Here is a 12,942-nt window from a genome sequence, read left to right on the forward strand (position 1 = left end):
TTTTTGATACTGCTGATATATTGAACATGCAATCAAGCTATAAATCTATTCTCAGATATAGATGTAAACAGTTATTTGATACCTGGCAAAAAATTAAAAAGAATCTTTTTCAAAATACATATCAGTGATTTGGCTAAAACAAGACATTATGTAGAAATTTCTACACAGAGAATTATACTTTCTCCCAAGGGGTTATTCTGGTTCTTGAAAGTTCACTATCAAAGACAGCAGGTGAATTTCATATTTACACAAGAACACGGAAAGAAAGCTATAATTTAAGCAAATCTACATTGGGATCTTGCTCTTCATCCTATTTAGTTCATTTATCTTTATCCTTCCCATGCTTCCTTTGTATATTTTAATACAGTTTCAAAAAATGATTTAACTCCTTTTAAGATAATTATCCGTTGCAACAATCATATATGGCAAAGAATTCCGCATTCTACTGACCACTTACTACATATTTTTCCCTCAACTTCAATTGTTTTATGATTAATGTAGATTTGTGACCAGTCAATGCAACATTATTGGAGACCGTTTGTTTTCTTATGGTCCTTATTTACTTCTAAAACCTTTACAAGTAGAGGTTTTAAAAGTCTTAAGTCAAACTCTCTTTATATGCAAGTTCCTCTTCCTTTGTAACACCTTGGTAAATGTATGCCATTTAGATGCCATTCTTAAAATGTCTGGATCTTGTTCAAATTGAATAACAGCTCCCTCCCTTGTTAGTATTTCAGTGTTCTACTGACCTCCATTATTGAGTATAATCTCATCAAATATACCTTCAGGTGTCGATATGACTTCCCCACTGTATACCTTAGAGTCAGAGTTATAGCATTCAAACAGGTATTTCAGCCTATGGTACTCGTACCTATCAAACATCCTTTTGCACTAATTCAATACTTATCCTCTCTTCTATATTTTTTTCATTTAAGATGCTCCTTACAACATATCCTTTGAATCAAAATTTATCCTAATATGTTCCAGTACAGTCAATATCGAGTACTGTTTGATAATATTCTTCTGTTTTGCTTCAGGGTATTTTGTAACATTAAAGGTGCAACTTAAATGCAAGTTGTTATTTTCAGTACTAATGAGAAATTGCCATTTTAACAAACTCAAGTAGTTGTATTTTATTTACATATGGTCTGTGTATCATTTCTCTATATTAATTTTATCATTTCAAACACGAGATCTTTCCCTGTTTTTTCTCTCCTTAAGTATTTGAAACTTTGCCACAATGAACTGGTCATGACATATATTGGTTCAGATTATGAATTTTTTTAAAAATCACAATAACTTGCCATTCAGTTATTTTTTTTTTCTAATTTTGAAACCATACATTTTGTTCATTGAAGAGCTACTGACTTGGAAGTCAATTCAGTGTTAATCTGTCTTAAATTGTCATAAACTTGCTCCTGCAGGAAATGTGGCAAGACAACGGTGACTCCTTCACTTTGGTTTCTAACTTAGGCCCAGAGCAAAAGAGCACTAAGTATACATTCCAATAAATTCTCCTTTCACCTTTTAAAATTAAAATTTTCCACACACAGCAACAAATTTAAATTATGTGAAACAAGTGCTTTTCATCTTCAGAACCCCTAATAGGATAACATTTAGAACTATTGACTAGATGTGGAACTATCTTTACCAGAAAGGATCACTACCACTAAGTATAACTTGGAATAGGTAATAAACCAGTGACATTCAGATGCCAAGAAATGAATTAGTAAAAAATAATTAACATTTCTTGGAATGAGATGGGCACTGAGGCAGACTTGCCCCCAAAAATTCCAACTTTGTTGTGAATGAAATCATTGGAATGAAATGCCATTTCAGTTTTAAAGAGCATCAGTATTGGCATCAGCAAAATTATGAGAGAGAAGGTCCTCCTGCTAGTGGCATCATTAAAATGTATTTTAATCTATTGTACTTGAAAGCTCCCAGCCACAATAAATTTATTATCAGAGATATGGCATGAGTGTTCTTTTAAATAAACATTTTCTTCCCAACTTTTTGACTGAAAGATGTGTAAACTTTTCACCTAATCCTAATGCAACTTCAAAGATTCCTTTATAATTGAAATGACTGTAAACAAGGATACAAATGAAACTGCTTCACTACTGTAACTTTCACTGACCAATGAAAACAAAAACTCAAATATTTTAACGCAAGGGTAGGTATCCCAGTTAAAGATACCTTGGTTTTAAAACAATGACCAAGTGGTTAATGATGTGGATGAACTTGTTCAAGGTTCCTTTTCAATTAAAACAATCAATGAGTAACTATTTTTCACAAATTAATAACTTTCCATTTTGTGATCAGAACAATTTCATTTTATTTCTTGCAGCAACTCCATCCAATGTTAGACATCGACATTCCAAGTCTCTTTCACTGGGAACATGACCACGAGTAGTGAATTATCCTGTCAAAATACAAATGAAGAATGGTGAAAGTCTGAAAAATTGCAACAAACCATTAGGTGCAGCTAATCCATTTAACAAGGTAATAATTGAAAATGCCAAAAATCCAAAATAAAAAGAGCAAACATTGGCAATGCTTAGCAGGTCAGGCAACATCTGTGGAAAAAGGAAGTGATTAGGTCAAAGACCCTCAGAACTGAAAAAGAACTAGAAAAATTCCTGATGAGGGCTTTTCAAACTGAAACATTAGCTCTGTTTTTTTAAAGAAAAAGTGACCTGCTGAATACTTACAACATTTTCTGTTTTCATTGAACTGTGTAACATTTTGTTAGCATTTTATCTTGATAATTTTCATAAGCATTGCATTTTAAAAAGGGAGGGAAAAAGTAGTATAGCACAAAGTAGAAATAATGGAATTCTACATCTTAGCCATGCTGCAGTATTAGAATTGTATATTTGCCATGGTACAATTTTAGAATTCCATAATACAAAGATGAAAATTGAGGTTTGCACATCCACAAAAATAAAGTTCATTCCAGAAAATGTCAATACTAAATGGCTGATCTCCAATTGCAATAATATAGTGTCCAGAACATTGTTTGATTGCTAAACTGAATCTTTCCTTTCAAGGCCACAGCTCACATATGTCCAATGTTTACATGGTATAATACATCCCTGTGTTGGCGCGTGGCCAAGTGGTTAAGGCATCGGTCTAGTGATCTGAAGGTCGCTAGTTCGAGCCTCAACTGAGGCAGTGTGTTGTGTCCTTGAGCAAAGCACTTAACCACACATAGCTCTGCAACGACACTGGTGCCAAGCTGTATCAGCCCTAGTGCCCTTCCCTTGGACAACATCAGTGGCGTGGAGAGGGGAGACTTGTAGCATGGGCAACTGACAGTCTTCCATACAACCTTGCCTAGGCCTGCGCCCTGGAAACCTTCCAAGGCACTAATCCATGGTCTCACGAGACTAACGGATGCCTATATTATAATACATCCCACAATCTATTCGAGACCCACTAGGAATGAAAGCTCCTTAACATCACATATACTCAAAACATCAGCACTTGATAAAGAGGCAAAATTACAATCAAATTAACCACATGAAGCAATGCCAGTTACCGGCACCTCAGCAAATTTTGCTACCACAGTTGAGGCCTAGCAGAAAATTCCGTGACAGATCTCAACATAACTGGGCCCTTGCTTTTACTGGCAATTTCTGGTATTCCCTTCCCCCCACCCTCTCCAAAAAGAGGCTATTCAAAAGTTTGGTACAATGTATAAATACATTAAATTGTTGACTTCCAAATAGAACAGTGAGGCCTGGGGTCTGTGGTAGGAAAATCTGGGCTATAGGAGAGGGGATCAGTAAACATTTAGTAGAAGATCTTCCAGTAGTATCTTTCTTGAAGTAATGAGTCCAAAACTGGACACTACTCCAGATGGGATCTGACCAAAGCCTCTGAGAGCAGATATATGTACTAAAGAGGGGACTAAAGCTGCACAAGGAAGGATCGATCATTATTTTTCAAGTCATAGGTACAACTGAATTTCTATGTTTGTTCCAAGAAAACTACAATGCAAAACTGGCCTGATCAGATCTTCATATAGACCAAGGAGGGTGTAAGTGGTGTAACCCTCACCAATCCTAGTAAGGTTTTCCAAAAGGTGAATCAGACAGCAGGCTCAGCCAGGGGATTAGAGGCCAGGAAAGCGGTAGAAGTGGCTTGGTAATCCTATATGTGATAGATGTCATTCCGAGATATCTTCTTTAACTCATATGTTTTGGTCATGTCCTCTTTTAAAAAAACACTGGAAGGATATCTTTGATATTATTTCAACTGTTTTGAGTATTGATTTACAACCCCACCCCATTACTGCAATTTTTGGTTTACCAATGATAGAACCAAATCTTTTAATATCTTCAGCTTGTCGGATGGTTGCATTTCTTACACTAATGGCCAGAAGACCCATTTTGCTGAATTGGAAAGAGATCAAACACCCCATCACATTTCATTGGTTCTCTCAAACTATGTTGTGTTTAAATTTAGAAAAAATTAGAAGTGTTATTTATGATCCCTCTATTAATTTTGAAAAGACCTGGAGGCCATTCATTCAATACTTTCATATGATGTAATTTGACCTTTTCCAAACCTACTCTATTTCTTTTTAGTATATGTTGAGGGGAGCGGAGTCAACGACACTAATGGTTTTTTTGATGTTTCACAACAGCCCATGTCTTTTTTTTCTGCAGTTTAGTTAGTCAATTTTGTAGATTAGTTTTTTTTGTGGGGGGGTATATTTTTTTTCCTTTTTCATGTTAATTTGTTTATATATAATATTTGTATCCTGTAAGATTGGGAGGTTTAATATCCATGTATTAACTGGCTTTATACTTATATATGATAATTACAACAATGTAATCCCAATAACTTTGTCTGATTACTGTTATGTTAATCTTTATCACTACGATACTAATAAAAAGATTGAAAAAGAAAAGAAGTGGCTTGGCACAGGGTTTCCCAAACGGCAGCTATGAGTTTGGGGTGGTGATGGAAATTTGCTTTCACTGGGGCAATATGGCTGCAAGCACACACCCATTTTTAAATGGGTCCATCTTTAAAACTTCAGTGAAAACAAAAAGTTCCAACCCATGCCCTGTGTGATTCTGATGTAATTCCATCCTGATTCCACTGGAAAATGTATATACATTTTTAAATTGAACATTTGGATACAGAAAAGTTTAGGGATTTCAAAAATAGTTTTGTTCATAAAAAATATAACTAGTTTAAAAAACTCGCTTCAGACCATAAAAGACCATAAGACAAAGGAGCAGAATTAGGCCATTTGGCCCATCGAGTCTGCTCTGCTACTCAATCATGGCTGATTTATTATCCCTCTCAACTCCATACTCCTGCCTTCTTCTCGTAACCTTTTACACCCTTATTAATTAAGAAACTATTGTTATACTTATACTTCCCTAGACTATATTCCATCTGCCACTTCTTGCCTATTCTCCAAATCTGTCCTTTTGCAGACACCTTGCTTACTCAACACTACCTGCCCCTCCACCCATCTTTGTATCATCCACAAACTTCACCATAATGCCATCATTTCCATCATCCAAATCATTAACATACAACCTGAAAAGAATCTGCCCCAACACTGAACCCTGTGGAACACCAGGAGTCACTGGCAGCCCATGAGAAAAGGCCCCTTTGTTTCCACTCTGCCTCCTGCCAGTCAGACAATCTTCTAATCTTTCCCGTACCATGGGCCCTTAACTCACCTAGCAGCCTCATGAGTGGCACCTCATCAAAGCCCTTCTGAAAATCCACGTAAACAACATCCCCTGACTCTTCTTTGTCTATCCTTCCAGTTATTTCCTCAAAAAAAAATTCCAACAGATTAGACAGACAAGATTTCTCTTTAAGATTCAATGTGCATTTATTATCAAAAGAATGTATAAATCATGCATCCTTGAGATTTGTTTGCTTAACGGGCAGTCACAAAGTAAGGAATCCAAAAGAACCCAATTTAAAAAATTAAGACCAACCCCCAGAGCCACAAAGAAAGAGAAAAAAACAGATCATGCAGATAGTAGAAGTGAGCAACAACAGCAGCATTCAGAACCAAACTGAGTCCTTAGATCCCAATCCCTGGAGCAGCCCGGAGTGGTCCCAAAGCCTCGGAATTCATATCATATTGGCAGGGCAAATCACCGCAAAGCTCACAGTCACAAAGCACAGCAGCCAAGGGCACCCTCACAGCATTAGCATCGCAGGGAGAGGAGACCCCAGACTATCTGGGCTGTCATGGTTAAGGAAACCATGTTGACTTTGGCCTATTTTGTCATGTGCCTGCAAGTACCCCGAAACCTCATCCTTAATAAATGGACTCCAGCATCTTTCCAACCATTAAAGGCAAGTTAACTGACCAATGATTTTCTGTCTATTGCCTCCCTTCCTTCTTAAAGATGGAAGGGATGAGAGAAGATAGTCATGGAGGAATGTGCAAATAAGGATGCTAAAAAATTAGAAGCAATCAAATGGAATTTTTTGTGGAGTAAGTGCACAGACAACAGAAGCTGTTTATTTAAGTTTACAGCCTTTAAAAACCTATCATAAGAATACTTTTCAGCCCAATAACTTTGCTCATTAGGAACTCGTGATGTAAGTAATTTGAACCTTTAAACCTACTCCACAATTCAGTGAGATCACAAATGAACTGTGACCCAATTCCACACATTAGCCTTTGTGCCACATCCCATAATACATTGATTAAACAAAAAATCTATCCATCTTAGTTTTAAAATTAAGAATCTAGTCGTATCCTGCTGGTTTCAGATAATCTTCTACTCTATATTTAGAAGTATTTTCTAACTTCACCTCCAATAGGCTTGGCTCCAATAATTTTTAGATGTGCCCCCCTTTTTCCAGATATTAAAGACAGGTAGAAAGTGACAAACAATCAACTTCCCCTGAAGTTTGCTATTTTGCAACTTTAATCATGTCACAAACTAAATTCCCAGGAATAGAATCCCAGTTGTATAATTTCTGATTGTAACTCAATACCTGTAAGTCTGGATATTTAGGGAGAAAGCTTTGTCATCTTTACACTATATAGTATTTTAAATACAGATAAATATTACAAGATGTTGCATGAAAACATGACCAACTAAAACTTTGTTTTTGAGCCACATTCACAAAGAGGCAAATGGCAGGGGTTTCAATATAGGAGAAAACAGTAAAGAGGATTGAAGAAGACTTCCAAATACATTTTACTTGAGACACTTGTTTACTTCAAATAATGTTTCAATAGTTTATTTATAATCTTAGACATGGTTTCATAATGGTAAATTAGAAGGTGGTACAGCAATTAATGCTGCTGAGTCACAGCTCCAGATACCTGGGTTCAGACCATTTCCAGTAATGCCTGAGAGCAAGTTTTAGCTTGCCCCCACCACCCCCCATGACCACATGGGTTTCCCCTCTTTGCTTTTTCCCAAAGATATATTGGATACTGTGAAATTACTCTTGTGTGGGTGGATTGTCAGAGTGTTAGGGTGGAGACAATAGATCTGCGAAGGAGAATGGCTTACAGAGAGCCAAATGGAATTAACAGGACTGATCTGATAGCTAGTATCCACTCAAGTGTTCACTTTATGTGATGCAAGGAAAAAGAAAATCTGCATAAATCACATAACTGGTGATGAAGTCTGTGTGTGAACACTATTGACTTACCATTTATTCTTTCAATTCAAGGAGATATTTATGTCAGGTGCTTTTTGTAGATATCGGTATTCAGACTAGAGGGAGAAAATAAATCAAAATTCAATTTTTAACCACCATGTTAGCTGTTTAGACTGTTGATGTAATTCACAATGAAAATTAACTTGCTGTACTTGATTTGTTTATGCATTTATTTTGCTCCTTCTGAAGGTGATGATTTATATTGAGCATAGTTCCATTAGCATCAGGTATTCATTGGCATCTCTTCCAAGTAATCATCCTTAAAGTGAAAATTGCTGTTGACATCCTCATTAATTCCTCTGTTACCTCTTGAGCTGATTCTTCCAACTGACTCCTAGCAAGTCTCTCACATTCTGTTTTGAGATCATCCGAATCTTTGCTATAAGTGTCCTAACCTGCACCGTATCTTGTTTACCCATCACTCATACTCATCAGTCACTCATCAGTCATAGAAATGTGCAGCACAGAAACAGGCCCTCAGCCCATCCAACCCATGCCAAATCCTTTAAACTCCCTACTCCCATTGACCAACATGTTCTTAAAATGTTGACATCGTGCTCTCACATGCACCACTTGTGCTGGCAACTCATTCCACACTCTCACAAGTGAAGTTTCCCCTCATGTTCCCCTTAAACTTTTCACTTCTGGTCAAGCAGCCAACTGAATCTTGAAGTTTCCATGCGCACATTGAGATACCTCTATGCCCTTGAGCTTTCCTATCTTCAAGGTGCGCAACCTTCCAGTCTTTTAATTCTATCCTGATACTGAGATAATTAGCAACAGAGAAAGGAAAATTAGGAAAATCTTCTCCAGGCCATAGTTACATGTTCCACCGCAAATGAGTTACAATGTGGTAGAATCAACCACTTTCCCTTAGTGGAATATTTATAGACCTGGATGAAAAAGTGAGTCCAGAGGAGGTATCAGATACTGCATGCAGTGAACCAAAGAATAACTTTAATCAGTAGATTTTTTAAGTTAGTCTGAGAAGATTAATATTGGTGAAGACAAGAATGATGAACATGTGGGTCTTTGTGGATAATAAGACATGTCGGCTCCACTTTTGACAAAGGAGAGTTTGTGGAGCATGGGCTAAGTCAGTAAGACCATATTGAACACACAAGTGGAAAAAATAGCTGTCAAGGGCATGAAGCACAGGGTTTCAGCAAATTATGCTGCAAATTTGGAAATAAAAAGTCTTGATTACAGAGGGAAATCAGAAGTTTGAAGCACGGGTAGGGCCATAACAGGATCCTCACCCAAGAAACAAAATAGACTACTTTAAGTTTGTAAGTTGTAGGATGCTTACCATAACTGGACAGCTTTAAATGCTTTAAATTTTCCAAAGTTGACCTGAAGATGTTGACTAAACAAGACTTTATAACAGATACAAATCTGTGATACAGTTAAGAATGATACCAAACATATTCTGTATCTTAATTGTTGTGTTATCATGTCTCCAGTAGCTGTTCTATATTCATTTTAACCCCCCCCCCAAAACAATACTACTTACCACACTCTATAGGTTCCCGATGAGTCACATGTTAAGTTACTCACCAGCCTGCCAATATGATCAGCTTCCAAGTTCATCTGGGCTGGATATATTTGATCCTGCAGTTCTCTTAATGCCATGAGGTGGCACTACATTTATAAACTATTTTAGGACAACGGATCATTAAAGAAAAATATAGTTGAGTTGATAAGGGAGCTGTAATGGTGGCAATGAATACAAGGAAAATAGATGGCAAAATCAGAGATTCAGAGATTGCACATTAGTATGCATACATAACAATGAGAGATTGAATGTGTTAAATGCCAACAAAAACTGAAGACAGTAAGGGATAACTCAATGTGAATAATGCCAAAGAGTACGTTACTTATGATCTAAGAGAAAGCAATTTCAGTGGAGCAAGAAAAGCAGGACATTTCTGACAAGAACCTATGAAGTTGAGAGACCACAACGCTCTGCACATAACATAAGAGAAATTAGAGACAGAACAGTGGAAAGCATGGATGAAACAAATTCAGCCAGGAATTAGATAGATAGATATACTTTATTAATCCCGAGGGAAATTTGGTTTCATTACAGCCGCACCAACCAAAAATAGAGCGTAAGTATAGCAATGCAAAAACCACCAACAATCAAACAGCAAAATGCAAACTATGCCAGATGGAAAATAAGTCCAGGACCAGTCTATTGGCTCAGGGTGTCTGACCCTCCACGGGAGGAGCTGCACGTTCGATGGCCACAGGCAGGAACGACCTCCCGTGCCGCCAAGTGTTGTATCACGGTGGAATCAGATGTAGACTAAGGTAGATATCAAACCAGCGAATACCGTAAAGAATGGGTGAAAACTGAAACTCAAATCTGAGGTTTCAGCTGCAATTATTGGAAGACTATAATGACCCCTGGGTAGCCAGAAAAGGGAGAGAGAAATAAAGTTAATTGTTGTGAACTTCTGAGTTGGGTTCTCTGAACTGAATAATGAAGTTGCACCAATTAAAACTACAATTATGTGTATCATATGCATAAGATGAATTAAATTTGTTCCTACATTTTTTAAGATCTCTTTGCAACTTCGTTCTTTACATATTGTTAAACACTTCTGTTGTGCTATAAAAGACTTGTGTACAGATGACAGAAAAAGAATAATTTATGCTTAGGCTCTAAATTTACTTAATCCTAAATCACTCGGACATGAACACATCCACTTCCTGCGCTTGGCTACTGCCAGTTTTGGTGGTAATCTACATGGATTAAGCCAGTTTTGGCAGTAATCTACGTGAATTAAGCCATGCTAAGAACAGAATGGCTGCACATTTGACTTGACTGAATTGACAATTTTTTACATGTGAATAAACTGGCTGACAAATGTGCATATGACTGAACCTAATGTGTGTGTGTGTGTGTGTGTAAGTGGGCTGGCTGCTGTCTAAATATGAGTGCGCGGCTAGACTAACTGCTGTCTGCACTTTGATCGGCTGACTGGTGGCACAGTTGGGCCATCAGATGGATAAGTGTAACCCAGTCAAGTGTGATGGACTGCATTGGCTGCAAGTACTAGAATAAGGATTTACAATTGGATTTCCTCTGTCTTTTGTAGAACTCTCTGCTTCTCTCAAACCAGGGAAATGGCATGTGACTGTTGGTTGTACATGGCTGCACTGCTTATACAAGGGTAGGCTGGCTGATGCCTGCATGTGACTGAGTTAGTTATAAGCTAAATGCAGACAAATTGTGTACGTGAAACCAAGCTGTTCAACTGCTCTTTGTACTCATTCAGTGTAATAATACTCTTGGAAGGGCTAAGCTGTAAACCAAGAATGTGTTTAAGTTAGGTTGATGATCAAACAGAGCAAGACAGATTGCAAATCTATTTGAACTCATGAAGCTGTATTTATTTGCTTTTCAGGAACAGATAGATTTCATTTCAAGCCAGATGAGATGCTTAACAAGAGTGAAAGTTTACTCTCAAATTCTAATAGATGGTTCCTTATCTCCCAGTAGCACGGTGTGAAATTAAAGCTGGCTTCCATGAATGGCAAGCAGAAAGGAAAATAACACAAACTGAGGTCTGTTTAAAATGCATAGGAAGCAGGATTTAAAAGCTCATTTGTCTGAACTTAATTTTACTCACTTAAGTTGTTGAAAATATAAAGATCTATTGAGATAAAATATTTCAGGCACTGTTCAAGGTTTAGTACGAAGAAATATTCTTGCTGAAGTGCAAGACATGCTTCAGTTTTAGACTGGATTTTAATCTTAATCTCTTGATGTATATGAACGGGCAAGTTATTAATATTAACTACAATGGGCGAGGGTGTTGTATTGTCCTCTTTCATTATTACATCTGCCAGGTTTCCAGAATGACAGAAGCCATTATTCCAGCAATAAAAGATGTGAAATCCTGATCCCGATGACACTATCAGTAATATTAAGAGGCGATCCAACACAGCAGTGTGATAATGTTGGCAGAAATCAGCATCAGGATAGCAGAGGCCCAAATAATTTTTCTTCTGGACCAGGAGGACCAAGAATGTCCATTAATGTTGGATCTCTTCACTGGTGGGTATTTCCTGTCCTTTGCTGCCTCCGTCTACATCAATAAACCACCTCACACTGATCTCCCCTCAAGCACGTGACTTCCTGAGTACTGTTCCTTGCACTGTCAATCTCCTGCTTAATTTCTCATTCATGCCACAAATTTTTAAATAACTTCTGCTGAATTCAGACAGTATAGAGGGCCAGAAGTGCACGGGTTCTCACACTGAGATGTTTATAGGATGTAAATACCTAGCTTCAAATATATCCAGAGTGAAATTTAGGATTTATGCTGCAGCTGTCCATCAGGTAGCCCTACATTATATACAAGCACTATAACACTGGATTGTTGGACTGTAAAAATCATTCACATATTTCTCGTCATAAAAAAAATTTCAACAATAGTCTTTTGCAAAGGTCAAACCCCCCAATGTTTAACAAAACGGATAGTGATATCATCTTCACTGAGCAACTTACCTGCAGAACAGCAGCACTGCCTCTTCATTACTCTTATTGCTATGTTAGAGCCTGAACCTCTTTTACACATCACATAAACATATTGTATAGAGCATTTAACAAAGTAATTTTACTTATGAACATACTTTACCATTTTCATTTAGAAAGTAAGCAGACTTTCTGCAGAAACTGAGGGATTTTCCAGCTGAATTTACTCCACACATGATTTAAGTGATCTTACATGCACTTAATCCATTTTTTGGTGGATGGAAGTGCCTGACATTGCAGCACAAAATGCTATAAAATTTGTGTACTTGTTCAAGTGTTGTGTGTTGCCAGTATGCAGCCTGGTGTTTAACTATACACATGCCATTAACTAATTGAAATGGTGTTCTAATCTCATGCTCAATCCTATTTAGAAGAAGGAAGTCATTTGTTGAAAGGAAATCGTCACTGTTCAGTTTCCACCTGGTCACAGAATGAGGGGGATTATACAACCACTAGGTGGCTGCAAAGATCTCAAATTTCATATTCAATATATTTCTACATATATAAAAAAAGAGAAAAAGTACTCACATCTTCACTTTCAATACTCGAAATATCCTTCTCTGGGTTTTTTTCCTCCATTTCTTTTCTCTCTCTCTCTGGCATTACATCATCAAGCCAGCTTAGGTCATGTCTACTGAAGATGCATTCCATTGACTTTCGTATCCCCACCAAAGCCAGGAGCTGTCACCCATCCAATTTCAAACTTAGTCATTTAAGAAAAC

At 37.3% G+C, this 12,942-nt stretch overlaps 1 protein-coding gene across 1 annotated transcript in view; it reads right to left on the bottom strand.

The window, feature by feature from the left end:
- Positions 1–539: 539 nt before the first annotated feature.
- The window catches only part of LOC134349900 (electrogenic sodium bicarbonate cotransporter 1-like), a 109,038-nt gene continuing 96,635 nt past the window's right edge, over positions 540–12,942 (bottom strand). The window contains exons 20-22 of the mRNA XM_063054863.1: positions 12,749–12,901; positions 7,666–7,730; positions 540–2,425 (exon numbers count right to left, since the gene is read on the bottom strand). Coding sequence (XP_062910933.1) covers positions 7,677–7,730; positions 12,749–12,901 — 207 coding nt within the window. The 3' untranslated portion in view covers positions 540–2,425; positions 7,666–7,676. The remainder of the gene's footprint in view (positions 2,426–7,665; positions 7,731–12,748; positions 12,902–12,942) is intronic.

Source organism: Mobula hypostoma, chromosome 7 (assembly GCF_963921235.1).
Source record: "Mobula hypostoma chromosome 7, sMobHyp1.1, whole genome shotgun sequence".
In the NCBI taxonomy this organism is placed as follows: Eukaryota; Metazoa; Chordata; class Chondrichthyes; order Myliobatiformes; family Myliobatidae; genus Mobula; species Mobula hypostoma.